General features: G+C 33.4%; 1 protein-coding gene across 3 annotated transcripts in view; it reads left to right on the forward strand.

Moving 5' to 3' along the window:
* LOC105153712 (retinal homeobox protein Rx1) overlaps nt 1-9140 on the forward strand; it is a 75229-nt gene extending 66089 nt beyond the window's left edge. The window contains exons 3-6 of one of the 3 annotated variants that reach the window (XM_087406373.1): nt 3383-3480; nt 3576-3754; nt 5078-5168; nt 5304-5433. In XM_087406373.1, the coding sequence (XP_087262499.1) occupies nt 3383-3480; nt 3576-3754; nt 5078-5160 (360 nt within the window). In that variant the 3' untranslated portion in view covers nt 5161-5168; nt 5304-5433. The other 2 variants (XM_087406371.1, XM_011068722.2) reach the window with 2 other exon arrangements.
* Nucleotides 9141-25480: the final 16340 nt, after the last annotated feature.

Genomic DNA, 25480 nt, shown 5'->3' on the forward strand with positions numbered 1-25480 from the left:
AAGAGATACGAAGGGAAATTCGCTTATTTTCCCATCATTTCGGCGTGGCATCTTGTCCGTAGCCTTTTCTCATCCACGGAGTCAGGAAAGAAAATTGCTTCTCGTTCTCGAGAGCGGAATATCGTCCTGATGAGCCCGGGAATGCTCCGATATCCACTCCCTCGCTTCCCTCTTTTCCCCTTTCCTCTTATCCTTCCATTCCTCTTCTTTCTTCTGCATCGACCTCCAAACCTCGAGTGATGCCTCCGACATTTAACTCAGTCTTCGTTTCACTTCGTTTCTATGTTTCTCTCCCTCCCCCCTCCTCTCTCTCTCTCCCCCCTTCCTCCTCATATTCTTTCTCTTCTCTTAAAAATTCACCGTCACTCATTTCTCGATAATAATATTCAATTTGTTTACATATAGTCATTTTGTTATTCGAACGCGGCGCTTCATTCTATTACCAATTATTTCGGAGGCGCCAAAGGAATTTTGCATCGCCTATTAATAAACAAATTTGCAACAACTAATCTTGAAAGCGTGTGCGACGAAATACTTTGTTAGTTTCGTATTATTACTAGTAAAGTATCTTGAATAATAATGTACGTTTATTTTTACGTATAAAATCGTAATCTGATGTGTTCTTATTGAAATGTGTGTGTGTGTGTGTGTGTGTGTGTGTGTGTGTGAGAGAGAGAGAGAGAGAGGCTTCATTAAAATATTGCTCAAGATAAAATGCATTTACATTCCTTAATTTGTAATTTCTCACTCTGCACTCAAAGAAAGAGATATAATGGTAGCAACTATAAAAGTGTGTAACATCTATATAAGTTTTATATATAAAACTAATGTTTATAATTGAATAAAATAATTTATTCAATTATGTACATCATAGTTTGATTTTTAGACATTAAATAGTTTGATTTGGTAGACATTTTGTCATTCAACTATATGCATTATGTCAACTATATACATTAATCGATTAATTTATATAACATTTATATATAATTGTCATCTTTATAATCGCTACTTCTATGTTTTTCCCGAAATGTAGAGTCATTGATGATTATGTGCATCAAAATATATGTACGCTATAATAAAAAAAAAAAATCGAGGTCACAAATAACTCGCGTACGAATTATTCTCTAACCATTCGCTGTCAGCTACCGTAGAGAAGCTGAATTCGATTGCTCAGCGTTATTTATCCCTTCTTAAGTGTTAGAAGAGTGCCGAAGCAAAAATCAAGATTCATCGATGGATCTCGGCCTGAATGGTTTACGCTCACTTCGCCGCCGCGTGTGAATTCGTCACGGACGGGGCACCCGGTGGGCCTTATACCGGGGCGCGTCTCGACCAGGACTGAATAATTCATAAGCCAAGATCCCGATACCATCAGCTCTTAACGCAATAGACTTAGCGAGCTGCCAACAGCAGCCATGTTACAATAAAGAAATCAACATGGCTGAGAGCCGTCACGGTGAACTGGGGTGCCCCCTCCGGCGTTCCCTTCCCTTCTTGAGTCCACCTTGGAAGCGCACCGCGTCGCGTTACCTCGCGTCGCTCGCTCACTTTCGATTTCGCCCCACGGGCTCGTTACCCTCTTAATGCCGATGGAAGGGTGGACCCTCCCCCCTGCCGCTCGCACCCTTCGATCTTTCACCGACCGACCCTCTTCTTAGCCCCCCCCTTTTCTTAGCCAACGCCGCTTTCAGGGTTGGACCAAAGAGACCCGCCCAAAGAGACATTTCTGCAACCCTCCTTTTGGAGCAGAAATCGAGAAATATGTAGGGAGGAAGAAAGAGAAAGAGAGAGAGGGAGGGGGAGAGATAAAGTCAGACGAAGAGAGAGTACAGAAAAGGGAGAAAGTTTTAGCAGCCACTTTTCTCGTCCTTTGCATGATCGCACCCCGTCAAAGGAACTCCATTTTCTATCGAACCTTCTGAATCTCTCCTCTCTCGCCTTATCCTTTTTTTCACTTTTGCTCTGACTTACTGTTACTATTTTGCTCATTTTCGTCTGCTTTCCTGCAGTTAGATTTTTGCAGATAACTGTTCTCTGTCGGTAAAAACAAATGTCCTTCTTAAATCGAAATTTTTCTAATTCAATTATAAAAGTGTGCTAATGTCAATCTAAAAAAAAATGTAACGACAAAGGATCATTCATGATTATATTTCCAATATTCGAATATTTATTAAATAATTCTAATGATTACAATATTACAAATGTGCACATGCACCATTAAAAAGAAAATTTTTTTTTTTAATCAAGAAATTTAACGAGCGAATGTTTTTTTTTATTAATGTATAAATAAATGTAGAACGACCAATCTAACTGTATTAAAATGTTTTGAAAAATATTTTATACACAGTTTAATAAAAACAACAAAGTAAAATTTAATAAGGGCGGGTAAAAGTAAAAAATCCTGCGCACGATAATTCGTACGCTCAAATTTACTAAAGCAAATTATATTTAATCCTTTTTACATCATTTAGCAAGACATTCGGACGTTTCAGCTTAATTTAAGTCGTCGTCAGCTATATCCGAAATTTAAAAAAAAATTAACAAAATTGTATTATTAACAATCGTCAAATAAAAGCAATTATTGAACTGATTATGTTTAACCGAGTGCAAGACAGTAATAAGGTTGAGTTTAATAAAAATCATATTGTTTTAACAGACACTTTTATTAGAGATATTTGTAATAGAATGCACTAACAATAGAAAGATCAAAATTCTCTCTTTTCCTTTTTTTCTCTTTCACTGAAAATGAGTATTTTAATATATAAATAATTTTAATATATTTTTTATTGTTCTACTTTTTGGAATTTCTCCTGTTATAAAATAATCAAATAAATATTTAAATAATACTTATTATAAATAAAATGTAAGTTATGTATGTAAAAAAAAAGAATGTCGTTTTATCTTGAAAAGTTACGATTATAGTAGTAATATGAGAAAATCATAGTACTTATTAATAATATAACAGAAATCAAACATTCTGCAAAGTCAAGAGCGATACTTCGAAGTCTGCTGTTGAGATCGGGGTGGGAAGAATGGGGAAGAAAGGAGGGTGGCCTCTTCCTCAAGTATACGGTAGTGACACGTTACCATTATCGCGTCTCAGCGGCTAATGAGAGTTTGTGCCGTTATTGTTCCCCGATTTACGTCGAGCCAAACGCTTTAGGGAGCTTAATGAATTTGCGAAATTATGCAAAATATTAAATATGGCTAATACGTATCAGGTCACTTATCAGTTGAAGGCAAGAAAAACGATAGAATTTATGCTCCTAAAGTGACCCATAAATTTATATTGAAGCAAATGTATATTCAAGTATATTTCATTGTTTACATTTCTCTCCACGTTTTTCCGATTGAACAATGACAAATTGTCGTTATGTTCCAGGTCTGGTTCCAGAACAGGCGAGCCAAGTGGCGTAGACAGGAAAAAATGGAGGCTGCGAGACTGGGTTTGAGCGAATACCATCACGCTGCTAATATGAGGTTTGTCTGAATGCTTACGTTAATAGAGATATCATATAAATCCTTGTAACACTAAATATATAAAACAACTACAGCGCGGAAATATTCCGTTTCAGGAATGTTGCCGGTCCAGCTCTAGGTCTGCCAGGGGATCCTTGGCTTGCGCCGCCAGGATTGCTCAGCGCACTTCCCGGTTTCCTCGCTGCACCTCATACGGGGTATCCCAGTTATCTGACGTCTCCCAGGCGATTACCATCACCGCCAAATGTCGGTGCTGTGCCCAACCCCGTTCCAGGTAACACTTATTTCTAATACATTCCGCTCTTTTGCCAAGCATAACATAGATAATTTATAATAAATTTAAAACATTACAGTCACAAAATTAGAATATAACAAAAGAAAAAAATAAGAAATAGTATTTATTGAGAAAATTAAACCCTTTATATCTATGTGTACACGATAGTTCTTGCAACGCAAAGCACGCTTAACCCGGGGATAGTCATCTCATTTCTTTTTACATAAACAATCACCTGAAATGTTTTTATGTCCTAATTGAAATTCTTATTATAAACAACATATTGTGCATTATTGATTGTTTTATTGGCATTTGAGGACATTATGGATTTTTCACAATTGTTTGAAAAAAAGGGAGTAAAACTTATCAAATAAATGAAACAAGCACTAAGGCTGGGTTGTTCCATCTTTCGTAAACTTCAGCTCACTGTCTTACTCTCTATTATTATACTCTTACTCTTTTACTCTTTGTTTATCCAGTAGGCAAATTACCACATAATTTATTCGAAGATAGTGCAACCGTCTCTTAGCAACTTATTATAACAATAATTCTAAAAAATGAATATTTTAATTAATATAACGCTATTTTATTGTGATTTTTTAAGGAATTTGCATACTTAAAGGCAAAGAATAATTATTAAAGAAAAAAGAAAATATGTGTAAAATGAAAGAAAATAGTATTCATTTTACAATAATTCACACTTTCTCGTCGCTGCACAGTGATTCCAATTCCTTTAAAAGGTGGCTTAACTTCGTTTTCAATTATTAAATTGCCATCATTATTTATCATAATTTTATACTATGTCGAAGGATTATTAAAATTAGCAACAAGAACATTTTTATATTCTTCTATTTAAAACAAATATTGAAAGTAAACAATCTTCTAAATTACTTTCTTTTGTAGCATAAGTTTTCAAAATTTAAGATATTTTATTATTTTTTTTTAAATATGAATGGTACGTAACATACATTTTTATCCTATCTTTTATTGTTCTTTTAATTTTGTATATTTATTCTAACAATTGAGATAAAATATGTACAAGAATAACCAAAGTCAACTAAAATAAGCATTAATATTTAGACTATATTTATGTATTTCTTTTAGTCTAATCGTCTAATTATTAAAATATCTAAAAATAAAAAACTGATGATGCTCAATTGAGACCTTATTTTTAATATAATTGAAATGATAATTTCCTTAAAAGAATTAAATTTCCTCAAAAAAAAGCACATCTTGCCCTCTTAGCTGATATCATAAAATATTTAATAGAGACATTTAATATGTTTATGATAAATAAATACGTGATATGGTGTCTGTGTGCAGATGTCATCACTCTAATAAGTCCCGGAATCAATCTTACGGTCAAAACGTCAAATGTTTCTGATAATAGTGATGATAGCGAATAATTTGTAAAGTAAGTTAAAAACATTATCATGACATATACATTATGTGCCTTTTTTATTATCTCAAATTATAAGAAGCATTTTATACAAAATTTATTAAAAAATTATAAATAAAGTATAAATAATATATAAATAATTTTGACCAGGTTTAGAGGCTTTTGGAACCACTGTGCGCTGGGGTGTAAAAACATCCCAGGTGACTATTCCCGGGTTAACGAGTTAATCAGCATTACGATAGCGTTCATCATGATCATTCTCATCGAGCATACCAACGAGAAGTAGAAATCGCATTGTTCGCAGGCTCGCTAGCCAGCAGTATGGCGAGCATAAGTGCCGGCGGCCACGTGCAACCACCACCGCCGAGTCCGCCGGGACATGATCCGCGTACCTCGAGTATCCAAGCGCTCAGGATGCGGGCCAAGGAACACGTCGAGAGCATCACGAAAGGTTTGCAGATGGTCTGAAGGTTAACTGAAGATACGCCAATAGTGCGCACCGCTGCCAGCCGTCCTGGCCTCGTGCTTGTGACGGCGTGACGAGTAAGCGAACAATCTTTCGCCCAAAGACATTCTAGATCAGGCGAAAGTCGCTTGAGCAGTGCGAGCGATATATCGAACGACGAGAGCGAGTTCGTTCCGTGATAGAGGGAAAAATCACCGACGGTGCTGGATGTGACGAAAGTACAAGAAGCTAGGCAAAAAAAGAAAGCGATCGTCCGTTTGTGTGTATGTGTGAATGTGTGCTAGGGAGTGAACCTGATTGAAAAAGGATCTTGTTCTTGGTACCAGTAGTTACCAATGTGGATGATCTAATGTACGTTGGTGACGTGTTAAATCAAAGAGATTAATATTGCGACTGTCGACGATCGGTGGGTATATTTTCGACGATTATAGAGACTATCTATATGATAATTGACAGATATCTATGATCAGTGAGTATGTGTTCATGATTGAGACACACAATGGGCTAATTATTAATGGGGTTAATTATCAACCTGGGAAATTGAGTTTTTATCTGACACAGCACGGAAAGCGTAAAATATGTCTAAGAGATTAAGGCATTTCTTAGACGTTTGTGTTATTTGTGATGTTTTTGATGTAACAATATCGACGGTAGTCACTAAATAGCCGGCTAATAAAGACTACGTTTTCAGTCTAGCGCAAAATTTTCGGGCATTTTTGCACTCGTATAAAAAAATTTGCTCGGGACTCGCTCCAAGTCGGCATTGTGCAATAGACAAAAGGAATTGTGTTGCGCAAACTTGTTGCATAGCTGAAGTGAAGGCAAAGACGATCAGTTTTGATCAACTTGCCATTATTATTCAAGATACGTTTATTACAAATATTTGTGTGTCGAGTCTTACGCTAAATTATTTTTCAAATTGTGAATAGAAAATGACAGATTTTGCCATAAAAGTTACGCGAATAGTTTTTAAAGAGCATAAATATTTGACTTAAGGTCGATTATGTATTACGTATACATATATGACTTTATATATTGTCGAGAGATCTAGGTGTACATTATTTAATTTTATAAAGCAATATAACGCCAGGCACAAATGTGCTGGTGTCAACCGTCACGAGAGTAAATATACATATAATAAATTTTTCAAATTTATTTTTAAGTATTATTAACTTTTCATTAATTCACTAATACGTGATTGAAGTTACAATTAGAAAACTGCAGGACATCGATTTCAAGATGCAGTGTGCGGCATTATTCGGTAACATCACAAACACCGTTACTCGATGCTAATAATTGGTACATGGAGAAATTGGTACTAACGATGATATCTTTCATAAAATACTTATATCATTTTATGGCCATCGAGTACGTGGACAAAAGTCAACTATGATGAAACGTGAACTATTAATTTATGTGTGCGATATTTAAATTATCACTTACGTACGTAGATCATTTAGAGGAATAAAAAATAATTATCGCTTTTTATTAATTATTAATTATTATCTTAGATATTATCGCGTGCTCACAGAGATAATTTAGATATTCTACACATAAACATTCAAATCCGAAAACAGAATCTGAATTGATAAAATTGAAAGGAACATATTCTTTTAATTTGATAATGATATATTTTTTGTTAAAAATTGTTAACTTCAGATCTCAAAGGATCATTCATTTATTCATTGCTTTCATTTATTTATCCTCCTCATCCAAACTACGCTTTGCAGTGCACTGACCATTCACGTCGCAATAAAAGAAGAAATAAAAGAGACAAATCGTTTCAGTTTTCGACAAGAAATATCGGTTTACTCGACAACTGTGCCTCATCGAATATCCTGCGTACAGCAGCAAATATACAGGATGCTCGGCAACAGGCAACATCCGTGCGAAGCGATGAGTGAAAAAGGACCTCGCTTGATACACCGATACCTTAAACGATCAATAAATCCGATCAAATCGAGTAACGCCTCACGAAGTGTGTCCGATTTGTGCTCGTCGGCCGAATATCTCCTCGCAACTCGAGGTAAGTTGCGTACAAACCTATATAGCAGAATACGCACGACCGAAGCACGACCGTTCAGTTAAACGTAAACCGGATGTCGGTCGATCGCCCTTCGAAACTCCCTGGATCAACGGCGGCGCTCATGAGCCTAGCAGCGGTCGTCAATCGTCGATCAGCGAAACTAGCAAAATATCTCTTGTAGAGTATAGAATAAAGGCGTACGGAAGCGAGAAAAGTGAATTTTGACATAAACAATATTCTACAGTATTAATACGTTAAGGCAAAGATTGTGCATATTATCTAGACGCCATCGTGGTATGTAAATTCCAAAAGAGAGAGCGCGGAGGAGGATTCGCCATTTCCGACCTCCATATTGTTAATTGCGAAATAAAACACGAAAATTTTTCGACTCACGATGTGCAAAATCATAAGATATAAGGTTTTATTCTGTCCAAATACAAAATCTTAAAAGCGTAAGTTGTATTAACAATTTTGCTACACTTCACGTGACTGTATACAGTGCATTCCACGTATCTTTTATTTTATGCTACAGGTTTTTGGCAGAAATAATAAGTTTTATGATATAAACAGAGATATTGAATGCAAAATTAAATATTTAATCTGATACTTAAGATATTAGAAATACAAATATGTTTTTAAATTTATATATTTTTATATATTTTTTATATTTGTTATATTTAGCAATAAAAAATTGACAATTAAAAGGATCTTCCACCATGGACAAGATACAATACATGGAAATCATAATATATGAACGGACCTATTTCGGTCGATTCTCTTTAATTGTCAAGTTTTGTTCGTTGAAGATGGTTTAAATTGTAACCGAAACGTTCCGATTAGTTAATATTTATGACTTTCAATTTATATGTCGTTCAGTTAATAAAATTAATACATGCACTTTAATACATATGTCATTCAATTATTAAATAGTTTTATCATATGAAAAATTGCGTATTATCTTCCGCAGCAACATCTAACGATCCTTTTAATCATCAATTTTTTGTTGTTGAATATTTTGTTGTTCGGAAGTCCTATTGTATTACGTTCATTATTATATTTTTTATAATACTCCTTGCACTAGGGATAAAAATTTGATCAGTTTAGCCTGTCATCATTATACGCAATGATACTTTATATTCTTATCATATTCATAACAAATCCTTTCCTTGTATAACTCAATGTTGAACTCGATATAAAGCTATTGGCGATTTTGACATACGTTGCACTCACTTACGATTTTGCAGATCGTGATTTTATAGATGCTTGCGCTCGGATCGTTTGCGAGCGACGATGATCAGCCTCCGCGGTCCGAGATATTCGTAGAGAACGAAGAAACGTAGTTAGAGCCACACTTCCCGGACGTCTATTTGTATATATACCCGCTCGTGACAAAATAAAATTCGATGTACATATTTAATCGTACCATATCGTTTGAAGACAGAACCTCCTTTATTGAAATAAAAATACAAACGATGATAATATATTAAAATGGAAAGGTAAATACTTTACTGTCTTCTCACCGTTAATATTCTCCTCTCCTTAAGTCCAAGATCCTTCATATAAATAAATAAATTTGTTTGTCTAAAGCCAAGTAAAAATTAATGGACACTTTAAAGTTCGTGAAATATCGAAGAAGTAATTTTATAACAGTGCATAATTTTATAAGCACTTAAAAAGAGAAACACTTGTCAATTTCCTAAATTTATATATGAAATTGGAACAAACATATTCTTTAACAATTTAATTTAATAACATTTTTTTTTGTTAAAATTTTTAACAATCATTAGCTTTAGAAAGCTTTCAAAGGATCATTCATTAATTTGTTGTTTTTATTTATTTATTACTACTCATCTCAAGCAGAGAAAATTTACTGTAATAATTCTTATTAGTAGATTGCATTTTTCGTGCGCTAGCAGCAAATCGATCTGAGATGTATACCGTGAAAATTTTAATTCCTATGGAGAAAGTAATACATATTTGCAAAGGAATTAACATATCAAAGAACGACTTTAATTAAGTCTTAATTCATTTCCAAAAAGAGGGAGAAAGAGGAAAAGAGAGTTACAACCAGTAGAAAGCTATCGTTCGTCTTTCTTCGAGTTTAATTAAAACCGAAGATTTGTTAGAACACGAGGAATCTGTTAACGCTAGAGTAGTCAAGAATTGGCGATTGTTTAGAAGAATAATTTTCTTTGTTATCTATGAAATAAAGTATCTATAAATTAATTGTTACTTTTTTATATGACAAATAAACAGGTTTTCAACATTTTTCTTAATTAATATTAATTAAAACTTATTTAAAAAGTAGCTGAAATAAATATAAAATAACTAGAATAAATATATTTTCATTACATTTTTTTAATCTAATAAATTCTAGAATAATCGAAACACTGAATTAATCATTCATATAAAAGATTGCAGTAAAACAGATCCTCAAAAAAAATGTGTTAAAAAAATGTTTGTAACACTTTAAGTAACGTTAAAGATTACATTCAATATCTTAAACGTTTATTTTATATTTTTCTCTCTCATCGATCAGGCCCATTGTATGAGACCAATCAGAGATGGGCCTTTTATTTCGGTCTGTCCATACATTCCCTGCCTGGGAATTTAACGTAGCGGCCGTTGCGATTTGATGCAAATGCGGCTCGGAAATTCCGTTTGCGCGAGCAAACGTGACAGCGAACGTGTGCAAGCCGATCATCTTTTTCGAGGGTGACGAAAAAGCAGTGGCGGGGCAGCGCCGGGGCGTGAAAGGATTCGGCGTTAACAGGCACCAACAACGGCAAGTCGATGGAACAATGGTGCTGAATGGTCCCCGGACGATTAGGTATTCCAATCGTTGCGTTAGGGGCTGCTGTGAAGTACGGCGGGGGTGAAGGAGAGAAAAGGCGGGTTCGCCGGCAGTGGGGTTGGCGGAAAGGGGGGCAGCCGAGAGGCCGGCGCGGTAAGGGGGATGCCAGAACTCACCCAATAAAATGGTAATTTCTGTTTGCGGAAGTTAACCATGCGAGCGAGCCTGGAGATTCGAGTCCATGCGTACTCCCTAACTCCAAAGACTAATAATACTCGAGGCAGAACGCTACCGACAGTGATATAGTTGTACAGTTGGAAGAAGGCACGGGGTAAAATCGTACGAGACAGAGAGAGCGAGAGAAAGTTCTCTCATGTGAGCGAGGGAGTTTGTGGAGAGTGCGAAACGTGAGTGGAAAAGTCGTAGAAACTCGGAAAATAGGAATACAGTTCGAGAATTCATCCTATTAAATTAAAGAAAACGATAGGAATACGAGATTTTTTTTATAATCTCGGCAGCTTCGAAATATTATTAATATTTTGTAAAAACTAAAAATACAAAAGAATTTTACATATTTATTTATATATAATTGAATACGCAGTTTGTATTAAATTTAATATATTTCAAGTATCCCAAACGATCCATCCAAATTTTTGTGTTAATTTATGAGACAAATATGTTAGGAAGTAATAAAAATAATATTAATAAAAATATTATTGGTATGAAGAAGTAAATAAAAAAATATAACATAATTTGTAAGCAAATTGTAAAACCATACTTCAGTTAAATTAATATTTATAATACGTTAGATTAATGCGTTTCAGAAATTAACATTTATAATATGTTAAATTAACACATTTTATTCATTTACAATAATTTGAAATTTGCATTTCAAAATACACTATTTTTATGTTAATCGTTTACTTAATCATAAATCGCATTCTTTTAACTTTAAGGAATGTTATATATCATTTTGATATAAAATGTTCAAGCACATTACGTGAAATTAATCCTGAGATATGTTAAAAAACCAACACAAAGATTTTAACACGAACTGATTTCAACACAAAATATTTTCTACTATATAAAATAAATACAATGTATTCATAATACAAAGAAAGCTAAAATTCGAGATTAGACATTCAAATATTATGTATTTTAAATATAAAATTTAATTACATCTTAAATTAAACTTTTGTTTAATTTAGGATAAAATTCATAATAATTTACACATTTAAAGTCCAGAAAGTTTTCTTCGCAAACCAATTATAGGTGCATAGTGTATATCAGTCGCAATATATTTTTATTTCTTTTTATAATCTTTTCTAATAAAGAGTTTTTTTATTATCAAATTAAGACATTTGATTTGAGGATGTCAAAACTACAAAGCAACATATTTTAGAACTTGTAAGAAAATTTTTTTCTATCCTTAAAAACGTTTTATAATTCAATTAAATGCAACTTGTAAAAGATCTCGGGAAAATTCCAACTGGATCTTGTTCTAGATGAACAGACCTACAATTTGAGAAGAGCAACGACCTATTTGAACGTTTGAAACTTAGCTAAACTCGACCTTGAACTCGAAATTTAATCATTTTTTTAATCATTAATCGGGTTATATTTCTTAAGGCATGTATCGTAGAATTAAATGAATGATTACATCGTTCAAAAAACGATCAAAAAACATATAATAGCATATTTAAAATCCGGATTAAGCTATTTTTGTATTAAATCAAACATGTATTAGGAAAAATCGAAATTTTAATTTAAAAATCATTCACTTAGCGACCTTTAAACCTTAATATTTTTTGATAAAAATTTAGGGGTGTTCTTTTGGCAGAATGGAAGCTTTTGAGCTGAGAGGCCGGTTAAAAAAAAATTTTTTTTCTTGTTAATTTAATATAAATATATAATTACATATATTTGTTAGATCGATTCTCAGTTAGGATTGTTTCTTTTATTTTTACGTAAAAAAGGATTTTTAGTGCAAAAATGAAGATACTGGCCTTGATTTCAACAAATATTCAGAGCCTAAACAACATTCAAGAGGTTTAATTTAGCCGTCGATCAGACACCTTGGATTATATTAATGTCAACAGCTTTGTAACCTGCAACTTCATAACTCGAAAAGTACTTAATAAAAAAATATTTTGTTATAGTATTTTGAAGAGCTCTTAAAATAAATTATAAGAATATGCAATAAAAATTAGGGTTTCCGTTTTAAAAAATCGATGTGATCTTGACCTGACCTTAATGACGCCACCCAAGGTCACAATAATACTGCTCTAATATGTTTCTTAAAACCCTTTTAAATTTTATATCCAAATGTGCCAAAATAAAATGTAAAATATCTCATCTAAAATAAACTATTGATTTTTTGGTACTATTATCTTAATACTTTTATATGCAAAATAGTTAGAGGAATCATATTATGTAAAAAATTTATATAATCCCATTTAAAAAAACAAAGTTGATCTTGAAATCCTCCAAGCACCTCCACCTAGACAAAAATTATTATCACCATATGATAGCTCCTTTATACCCTTATTATCAAGATTGATTCAAAAGTTCTGTTACTTGATGGACGTAAGATCTCTCATCCCATCCTCGCATTATTAAAAGAAAGATACACTTCTGTTCAGTTAACATTTCACAAAAAAGTACTTTACAAAGATAACTGTATGGAAGGAGGAAAAGAGAAGGGGGGAGGAGGAGATAAAGGAAGAGGTAAAAAGACACATAGATATGCATGCGCAAATATACACCAGTTATAAATCTGACCGGATAACCTCCACATGATATACCTTAGATAATGCTAATACCAGCAGTATTGTAACTTTCAAGTCTCATAACTCGAAAAGTACTGTTTAAAAAAAGAATATTTTGAAAAATTCTTGCCACCAACTATTAGATTTTAAAATAAAAAATAAAGTGTTTATTTTTTTAAATCGACTTGACCTTAATCTGACCTTGGTAACATCCCAAGATCAAACTGATAAGATCAGAAAATAGAAAATTTTAAATGCTACAACTTTTGTTTGAAACATTTGTCTCAGAAATGCTTATTTTTTAAGATATTTAAGGGGTCCGGGTTTTTTTTACACCTTGTATATATATATTAGGTGTTGGAATTAATTCGTAGCGTTTTTTAATGAAAGAATGTTATTTATTTCACATGAGCATTAAAAAATACATTAATGAAAGTACTTCCCATCACTTGTAAAACGCTACGAATTAATTCCAACACCTAATATATATATATATATATATATATATATATATATCAAATACCTTGCAGAATGCATATAAATTCAAATTAAAAGTTTACATAATAAATTTGCAATTATTATTTGAGCTCTCTTCGATTATTCGGATTAATCAGCAATCAATTTACAAATATTAGCGCAACCTGCGCAACACTTGATTCAGCCGGCCGATCATTAGTCTCGTGTATATCAAATTAGTAGCTAAAGCGTACTTGGCTCGTTTGGAAGACGACAATTTCTTGCTGAGCTTGAAATTGGCACGGAAATCGTGGCTTTATTAAATTTGTTTAGGAACAGGTGGGGGATGGTGAACGAGTCTTGATTTCAGGCGAACCGTCGTCTATCTAATATCTCCCGATGCCCGCCCTGCCTAACCTTATTGCCCCGACAAAGTAAAGAACCAGCAAGGAGACCCGAATAAGACCAGTTTTCGGGCCGATGGGACGCAGATCAATGGAGCGGCAAGCTGACTGACTGGAATCTGCAAACAACGATAAGGAGAGCTCAAGCGAATACCGCCGGAAAATGTAGAGAAATTGAGTTACAAAATTGATAGTTTAATAATAAAGTGCACGTATATTGAATTCTATTTTTTAAATACTTTATTAAGTATCATTTAGTATTATTTAGAGTTTTATCTAGAACATTATAAGAAGTTATTATAAGAAGTTGCTCATATCGTATCCCTTAACATTTTAACAAAATTGAAAGTACTGAAGAAATCAGAATATTTCTGTATTTACAAAATATAGTTCATTGACAATAAAACAAAATAACATTTTTACGGAAATAAGCATTAAATTATTGTTTAAATTAAGATTTTTAAAAAGTAGCTTTTGGTACGATTTAGAGAGCGGATCATTAAATTTTATTTCATTTGATTTCTAAATCATACTTCTAATAAACAATCATTAGTTTTTACAAAAAAAAGTTTAAATTTTTTTAAAATCCAACAATATTTGTAAATCATTTTTAGTAAGTTATCTTAAAAAGACTCAATACAAACATACGTTTCTTATACAATTATCTTTTAATTATTACTACAAAATGTAGTAATTAAAATATTCAATTACTCAATCTTAATATGTCATTTTATCTTAAATGTAGATATAATATAAAGACCAGCAACAAGTATGATTTATCCAATTTTCTTTTTTTACAAATTTACCAAAAACAACATAACTTGCAAATATTTCGTTAATTTGATGCTATATACTCTAAAAGAATTTAATCAATTAAGTCAATTATAACAGTAGTATACTAATAGTAGTATATTAATTCAATTATTCATCTTGATAACATCTTAAAATTAGATAAATTATACTTACAATTAGATCAGACACCGAACAAAATCAATTTTGAATGTCACTTGTAACTGCTCGAAGATAAAACAAATATGACTTAAAATAGTACTTAAGCTATGTTATTAGCGTCGCATCTGTGTCAACTCTTTAAAAAAAAAATGTTTCGTTTAGAAGATACGATGGAGATACGACTTTGTAACCGTTGGTACTTAGCCAACTCTATCTATAACAAAGCAAGGAATTTTAAAATATCGAGATAACGATATAGTTCACGAATAATCAATGAATGAAAACGAAATGAATTTTTCACTATAATTAAAACTCAAGAGAAACTACATAAAAATATCTAGACAATTGAACTATATATCGCAAATGATTAATTGTATTGACTTCAACAAAGATTTCATTTGGGATTTGATTGTGAAAATATTGAGAGTTAGATATTTGACTAAAATTCGACTCTCGCGGGAGCAAAATGTCAACTAAAAATTTATGAAAAAGCTATTATGAATGAGAGTAATACGATAGAAGCACGTAAAACATCTCATGCATTAAAAGTTTCGTATAGTAATATATGAATTTTTTTTCATATATCTCTAGAGGAATTGACGATCGATTAAATCAATTAATGACATAATATTTTTCTATAGATTTCCCTAGCTTTTCTGTATCGCCTATTATTGAATAATGCCTTCGTTGATACATCCTTTGTCCGATCTAGTCCATCATTAACATATTACGTACGCGCTACTCCAAACGCGATTGCACGATACGCTTTATTAGCTGCACATTATAATTACGATAACAGCCCGATATAGAATGCTTATTTGCCCAGAGTATCATACGCATATGCAGAACAAGGTAATAATTGTCGTGTAATTAACATATTATACGCATATCGCGACGGGTATGACTTCATTTTGTAAACTTCATTCGTTCAATTAAAATTGATTCGATGTAAAAGCATGATGCATTATCGCGACAAGAACCGAAGAATCGTCAAACTGACGCGACAATGATTTTGCTCTAATTCGGTATTGTGAATTATAAAAGAAAATATTGCCTCAGTCTCGCTTACAAATTAATAAAAATGGATTTGAATATTTAATAATGTTTTCTGAAAATATAATCGCTATTTCGAAATAATAAATTTCAAAAACATAAACCAGTATATTTTATATCTTTAACTAATATTTTAGGTACAAATATTCTATATTCAACCCGATGAGTTAAAACAATATATAATTGGATTAAGTTCTAAAAAATAAATTATGAAAATTATACCGGCACTAAAAATATATGCAGTAGTCACTCGTTTAATTAAAAAATACTGATTAATAAATACTGAATTAATAAATTACTGTATTCTCATTAATTGTAATAATATTGCGTATGAAATGAACGAGAATTTGATAAAGTTTCATTCAACGATTGAAGTAATTTTCTTAATAAAAATGTGCAATTTGCATAGACACATACTCAATTATTATTTAGCATTAAAAGATTTAATAGATCTATAGTATTAATAGATAATATTTAGTATCATTATTTAAAATACTACGTAGATTACTTATTATCCTGTTTTTTTTTAGTATTATAAATAGATCAGATTTTGCATTTTTGCGTAATAACTGCGGGTAGAGCGTTATCAATGTTGGATAAATCTCAAATACAGGTTAGATACACAAAATGTGTGTATCTCTATACAAATACAAATACTCAAATTTGAATATATCTCAGATACAGATTTGATATACAAAATTTATTTATATACATATATATAGATGTATATAGATACATTTTGTATTGTATATCAAATCTGTATTTGAAATATATTCAAATTCGAGTATTTGTATTTGTATTCAGATACAAAACTACAGTATCTGAACTGATTTTCAGATACATTTTCAGATACATTTCTTCAGCATATGCACGATTCTATCACACGTGTGATAAGTGACTTTTGATTAAGAACAAATATAGGTTTGATTTAAAACTAATAATGAATAATGTCTAGAAGGTCTTATCGTAATTGTTTTACAATAATTGAAAGTTTTTGCAATTTTTCATTTGCCAATTTTTCGTATCATAAGAGTAATAAAAGTTCCACTGCGCCAATTAAATATTGTACGGTTTACATCATTCGAAAGAGTGAATCTTTACCTTTGATTTTTTATGAAGTTTTGTACGATTTTTTTTCCAAATTATTCAACGTGGAAGCAAAAATGACCCTTTTTATTTCAATGTTGAATAACTCAATGAGAACAAAAATCGTACGAAGGTCAATAAAAAAACAAATTAAAGATAAAGATTCACTCTTTCGAAAGCTGTAAATCACATTTGTGCCAATTTTTATTTCGTACCATAAAATTTCGCAAATTTTATTTAAAAAATTTAAAATTTGATGCATCTTTATTTACATTTGTGTAACTCCATGAAATAACATTAAAACCATTTTCTAAAGTACCGATCGGAACAGTAGAGATTTCAAGATGAAATTTACCTGCTACTTCTCAACAAAATTAAAATAATTTAAAATCAGAATTAAAAAGAACTAAATTCAAATTGTACATATCTCCGCGAACAATAATCACAAAACAACGTTCGGAAAAGTATTTTAAAGCTATAATAAATGTTCTTAATTGTAAGTTAAGTTTGGCATTTTCTCTTTAAAACAATTTTTAATTACATTACGCTACAATTTTTTTTTCTTTGAATTTTTTTTTTCACTGTAATTTAAAGTGAATTTTCTAGTTTTTTTTCTAAAACGTGACAACAAAATTTTTAGAAATTTTTAGAAAAAAGATTAGAAAATTTACTTCAAATTTACTCAGTGAAAAAAAATTGTAACGTAATGATTATAAAAAGAAATCATTTTAAAGAGAAAATGCTGAACTTAATTTACAATTATAAAGACATTTGATATGACTTTAAAATGCTTTTTCGAACATCGTTTCGTGACCATTTTTCGCGATTTATGTAAAATTTGAATTTGTAACGCTGATTTTAAATGACTTTAAGTTTGTTGAGAAAGCAGGCAAATTTCAAAATAAAATCATTTTATTAAAAATCTGTATCGAGATATTTTTATAAAAAACATTATAAAGCTTGAAATCTCTACTGCTTAGATCGATATTTTATAAAATAGTCTTACTGATATTTTATAGACTTACATAAACATAAATGAAGATGTATCAAATCTCAATTTTTTTACGAAATTTACGAAATTTTACGGCGCGAATTAAAAATTGCGTATCAATGCGATTTATAGCTTTCGAGAGAATGAATCTTTATCTTTAATTTGCTTTTTTATTGACCTCTGTACGATGTTTTTTTTTATCGAGTTATTCAACATCGAAGCAAAAAGAGTCAGTTTTGCTTCAATGTTGAATAACTCGGAGAAAAAAAATCATACAAAGCTTCATAAAAAAAAAAGCAAATAAAAAGTAAAGATTCACTCTTTCGAATGATGTAAACGGCATTTCTATACAATTTTCAAATCGCGCTGTGGAACTTCACAAATTTCGTAAAAAATGTTAAGATCTGATGCATTTTTATTTATATTTTTGTAACTTTACAAAATATTAGTAAGATCGTTTTTTGAAGTACCAATCTGAAAAATAGAGATCTCAAGCTGTAAAATGCTTTTTTATACATTTCTATAATAATTTTTTATAAAGTTATTTTATCTTGAAATTTGCCTATTTTTGCAGAGAAGAACAAGTGATCTTTTAATTTTGTTGAGAAATATATTACATACTATATTATGGTTTAATGTCTTCAAAATAACGAAATCAAGAATAATTAATAAATAATTTATTTAGTATGTCTTTTGAATATTACTATTGTTATAATAAAATACAAAACATAACTTACAAATATCTAATATGTATCTGAAGACTTTTAAAGTATCTATGTATATCTACAATAGGGGAGACCAGCTAAGCTGGCATTTGAATTTTGAGTGGCAAAAATATATCTTATGAGTTCCCAATTCAGATTTCAATTCAATTTTGTAGATGACATTTCGTGTGTCTTTTTTACCAATAAAGTTTGGTTGATTTAGGTGTTACGTTATTATGTTTAGATAATCAAACGTGTTTTTGATGAGCGAAAAATAATTTTTGAGATTTTTCATTTTCCGAATCGCATCATTTTTTGTTTATATGAATAAAATGAAGTTGCAAACATCAAAACTTTTTATTGTCATCTTGTAGTCTTATTAACATTTTAATTTTTTCCAAGTTCATTTTGTAACTCACATTACAGATCGCAATAAAAAATACCTCAAAGTTGCTAAATCGAGTCGCTACATGGAAAGGTTAATTTTGCTGAAGTATCTATAAATTTAGCTGGATGCAGATTTGAAAGTAATTTTGATTGGATCATCAAAAGAATTATATAGGAATCTCAAACTGGTTACTAGAATGTCAAAACTTTTTGCAACATTATTTATTACTTGAGATTCTTACGTAATTATTTTAATCGACCAACAAAATTATTTACAGATCTGTATCTAATTTTTTAGATACAAAATCAATAAACAAGAATTTCTACAACCTTAAATGTAAAACATAAGAAGCGAAAGAAAGTCTTCAACTTAAATTGCCCAGTAATTTAATAATTTGATGCTTAGACTCATATAAAGATCTTAATAATGCTGATTAATACACTCGTGTATATAATTAGTATAAAAAAAATAAATATCTCTCTCTCAGATATATGATATTACTCCTAGAACAATTAAAAAATATTAAAATTCTGTTGCAAATTTCCTCAAAAAAAGGTAGATCTTGTGGAAAATAAATTCAACAATACGGCCAAAAAAAGATGGAATTAACACACAGGTGGCTTATCGTTGACACGATAAGCTTTAAGATCATGATTCACGAATTGTCTTAATCATTACGATACCATGGCGCATGTCTAAACAAAATCCCACAAATTGCACGCCGCGAGGAGCGTTTGGTTCCTGTACAAATACACACATATACACGCGTGTACGCAACGCGACTACCTAATAGGTATACTCGCCGTACCATCTAGTTGCTCTGGCAAAGAGCGACGCCAGCTTCCGGTCGCCCTGGCCGACTGTTTAGCATTATTAATTAGAACCAAAGTCGCACTAAGTTGGCGAGTACATAAACAGAAATAATATTTGCACAGAGCGTTCATTAGACGGGCGACGGCTGCAGTGGCAGCGCGACGGCGCGGTGCGGCGTGGCGGCGAAGATACGAGATGGCGGCATAAACGAGCCGGATTCTCATTAAAATAACCGTGCCTTTCCTTTTCGTTTCACGGAGACACCGGAGAAAAAAGGAAGACGTCGAAGGAGAACGGAGCGGGCGGACCGAACGGGGGTCGCGAGGAACCGAGGACTGAGGAGAGGGGTTGTCGGAGATGAACAAAGTGACCGACGCGACGCAGAGGCCGCGGAAGGTTGACGATCCCCTTCCCTTTCTCATCCCCCGCCCTCTCGCACTCATTTTATCCGTTAGCGCTGGATGGTGGGACTTGTGTCCGCAAGCCCGGGGAGGCTTGGTGTTGAAACGGCGAGACGGGAGGAACGGAGAGACGGGAGGGCGAAAGGGCAGGTGGAGGAGTCGGGTCGCGGGGACCCGAGTTACTGGGTAGTTTAGCTACCACTAGGTAACTTAAATGAAAGTCGCGGTTACCCCTTAACGCGAAAATACGTTGAGGGAAAATTTCGTTTTTTCACACTGATTAATGTAATACCCGACGTCGCGCTCCTGGGCACGCTAATTGGCCATTCTCGAGCGCCGCCGACGCCGCCGGCTTTGAGAGAGTCGCGACGCGGCGCGGCGCGACGCGTGCGAACGATGCTTTTCTATTCTCCCCTCCCTCCCCCTCCCCCTCTCTACGTAATCTTCTCCTGTATGTCCTTCCTCTTTTACTGCACCAGATAAGCGAAATCGAATTATCTCAGGAGCGGTGGGGAGGAGAGTGTAATTTAGGTTGTCGAGATGTTCGACAGCGTTTGTATTTAGCGAAATTTTATCGAGCTTATAGTTCAACGAAATTTATCTATGCTTTCCGTGCGACCGATGTTTTTCACGTAGATTTTATTATGTATGGGAAATAAAATTACCGAGATGAAATATAGAAGAGTGATAAAGATAGGTAGGTAAAGAAAGGAAAAGAGAAATAAAGATTACCAAGTATTAAAAATAAATAATGTAAGACGGTTATATTATTATCTAAATATTAATGAAAGTATCGAGGCGGTTAGGTGAAAAGAATTAAATTACATGACAATCTTTCCAAATATGTCAGCAGTGTAAAAAATAGTTTACACCTCGAATACATATTTAAAAGGATTGAGAATTAATGTAATCGAAACAGCCAGCATCCATCCGAAGAGTTGAACACTTCATACATACAAGATCGGTATTTTAACTTTATTTGATATATTTGATATAATCTAACAGATTTGAAGTTACAAATGCAGTTACTGCATTACATGAATAAACGGTTTACATTTATGTGGTTAGTATATGCAGCTGATTGCGTAAGTCAGTCGTTGGAGCTACTCAATTGTATTCTTAATCCCATACACAGCACAAATCATTCGAGCAATCAATCATTCCTACAAATCATTGCAGCAATATTTGCAATATTATTGTAATATTACTAGAACGTTGGAATGTTATTACAATATTGGAATGGTCTGTATTGTATGGAAAATTGCTGCTAGCTTCTATATGGATATATTACATCTGCAAATTTCAATTATTTTTATTAAAATAAACTTAGGGTCCACGCACACGCACACATATTTCTTTTCATACGAATTGTCATTTTGATTGTTTGAAACTATCCAACCCACACAGTACAGAAACTTGCAGCAACGTATTGCTGCAATGTTTGTAATTTTACCGAAATAATATTAGAATGTTACAATATTATTGAAATAATCTACGCTGTATGAATATAATTAGCACCTTTCATTCAACATAAATTAAATAGATCTCACGGCATCTCAATAACTGTTTTGCAGATTTTAATGTCAACTCAACGGAGAGAGTTAAACATATTATTTTACTCGAAAAACTTAAATTACATTTTCCACTGGAAATGTGCGAATCACATAAGTTTTAAAACAAAATTTCGTGTTTTGTAAGCTTAAAGAGTATTGAAATTTCACACGAACGCGGAAGCGAAGTACCAGCCTTACCTTCCAAATACCGTCAGCGTTGAACATTAATTAAAGATTTTCGCGGGAGCGCAGCCGTGTTTGCGATCGCGAGAAAAAATCGGCAATGAGAGACTATCGATATCGTAGAGCAACTTTCGATCTGGGTATCAAACAGACGGCGACCGATCGAGGATAGTGGGGCGACAGAGGGGTGGCAGCGGGGACGGAGGAGTTCCGAAATGAGTACCCGTGCAAATACGCCAGGATTGTTTCTGTCGCTAATTGCTCGGTTTTTTGCAGGGGCTCGGCCAACAATCGATTTGCATTTCAAAGGTAGTCCGGCATAAAAATAAAATGCGCCCCGTTAAAAGTTGACTGGCAGCGGCGCCTCTGTGTGCGTGGACTGCGTGTGTCGCGTATACGTGCTCATATCTATAATATACGCACGTCCGCACACACCCACACACACGCACACACACACACACACGTCCCGCCTCTCACGCCTGTGAACGACAAATTGCATAAAACTCGTGCCGGATTAATGCCGTCGACGGGGTACAACGTCGATCGCGCTTTTTTCCGCCTGGCTATGCAGGAAACGCTGATTATTATTCGCGAATATAATGCTTTTATATTTCGCAGGATGCCGGAATTGCTTGTCCGCTCGCTCGTGCGCGAGCGAGTGCGCGCGCGCTCCCTCTCGATTATGGAACCGCGTCGAGCGTTATCGTCCGCGTCGAGCTTTGATAAACGGCGATGGACAGATCGATGATTTCCTGCGTAGCGAGTTCATTTTTACTTGCGATATTTTCGAATGCAGATTTTTATATATACGTGCAGTATATTTCCGTGACGTTCAGTTCCGACGTTCCTCGCTCCTTCGCCGCTAACAAAATGAGTATCGAATCAATTTTATAAAATCACAATGACAGCTATTGCTTTTCGATTTTCATCCATTTTCATTTTCAGGACATTATCCTTTATTACCTAACTATTTACGTGTTGTCGCTGAACGTTGAACGGCAATAAAACGCTCAAAAAAGGGTCAGATATGTGCAATTAAGTTGGAAAAATTATATTTTATGTTTAAAGGCATTATATCTTTCTCGTATTACCTTAAATATCTCCACTTTGGATTTGATTTTCTTGATTCGGAATATATAATAATTTTCTTCGCTTGTATTTGAAAATGTTATTTCGTCACGAAGTGATACGCTTGGGTAATATTTTTATGACAAGCACAATACTGCTGTAACCCTTTACGGAATTATAGTATGAAATCGGGCTCGCCGCACACCGAATATTTCGTTTCCTGGCGGGGTCGACAGTATTTGATTTTACGCAGTACGCATCGGGCGGTTTCCACCAACGTTAATTATCAGTGACCACCTACAGTCCCATTACATTCCAATCGACCCCTTAATCAACGCATGATTGGTGTACTAATTGATTGCTACTCCGTAATTATAACGGTGCACTGCCAGACGCCGCTCTACGATGGCTACCAAGTATCACAGCACGCCCGTCGCATTTGTCAATATTAGCGTGCGCGGATTACTTTAATAAATAACAATCTGAGATAAAAGATACGCGTGCATGCGGATATTTCAATGTCCTTCGATATTCCTCTGACATTCTTCTTTTCTCTCTCTTTCTAAATCTTACGTCGTTACATTGTTGTCATTGAATTAAACACGCAAGATGAAATATGACGATTCAACTCGTTTTTCAATTTTACGTATTGAAAAGAAGATGTAGAAAATTTTGTCTACATCGACCGTCTATTTATATCTACGTGTCACACCTTTGTATGCGTATATATAATTTTAAATCTTTTGAAAATTAAAGAAATAACTAAACGTCTATATAGATTAACGTTAGAAAAAAAGTTTTTTGTCTTTTTTTCATAAAGTCAATTGAATGAGTTCGATTTAAAGAGTTTCATTTCTTCACCCTACGCAACTTCTTTCAATAATATCCAAATTTTCTAGTGGTGTCCTCTGACATAAGAACGTTGCACCATTCGACGCAGTTTATCGGTACAGTCAGGAAAAAAAATCGATAGAAACGTTATCGCGAACGGTAACGAATGACTGGAGGTCGGCAAACAGAGCCCTCTGCTTTTATCGGCAAAATATTTTCCATCGGTAAATAATCGTCGATAAAGCAACGTGATGGTCGCTAAATTATTCTAATTATTACAATAATACTGTTGTGCGACGTTGTACAATCGATCAAAAAAAAGTTACACATTTATATACGTATAATTACACATAATCTTATGATACTGAAATTTATACAGTAACGCAAGAAACATACGCAGTGGTGAGAACCCTTCGATTCTTTTACGGTGGCTCTGGAGTTGGAAGCGACATTGGAAAATGATGCTTGATCAACTCAATATTGGCGCGGTCGCTGGTCCCGCCAGACTGCTCATTGTACCTCCAATTATTGCGAATAATCCGCACAGAAATTAATCTTATTGACACGCGGTAGGGCTGTGATCCCACTGTATGTGCACTGTAGCGATCGCGAAATCGGCTGTTCCATAACGCAACCGTAAATCCCGTATTTACAATTAGTAACATATTAATACGGCATGATGCGAAATACGCGTACGTGAGAAAGGCCGGCGTGCCTGTATGGAATTTCATTAAGCCGACGGTTAGCCGCTCGTCGACCCATAGAACGTAATCGGTGGTCGGATTTGTATCAATTATTAGAAAATATATATACAAGCGCGCGCGCGGCGCGGAGGGGAAATGGCGTTGTGCGCGATACTGCCCGTCCTCTGTTTGGCAAATATTTGATCGCTCTCCATTGGACACCTCCAGCAGTCGGAACATCCCGCGGATACTTCCACGCGCTGAGTTCTCTAATGCAATGTCACGTTTTGTTACTAAACGTTTTCGTTCATGAAGCATTAAATCAAGTTTTTTTGCTGCCCGATAATCAAGTATCGATAAAAATCCGCATCAGTCTGAAATAATTTTTAAAAACGTAAAAAAATATTCTTGTTAAAGCTACGTACGTTTTTTTTTTCAGTACGCAGTTTCAAACGTTTGAGTTTCAAAGAGAAAGCTGACGGAGGGAGGAGGTTTTTAATAGGAATTTATTATAAATGCGTGATTATTCGTAGAATTAAATATAATTAATGTTAATTTTTTTTTTACATTTGGATACTTGCTAGAAAATCATTATATAATCGTATATTTATTATTTGACAATAAAATATTGCGAACAATATTGATTCATTTCTTAATTAGTTGATTTTATCGAGAAATTAATTTCTCCTCAACTCGTCGATCGAATTT

Source organism: Acromyrmex echinatior, chromosome 5 (assembly GCF_024713525.1).
Source record: "Acromyrmex echinatior isolate Ae372 chromosome 5, ASM2471352v2, whole genome shotgun sequence".
NCBI lineage: Eukaryota > Metazoa > Arthropoda > Insecta > Hymenoptera > Formicidae > Acromyrmex > Acromyrmex echinatior.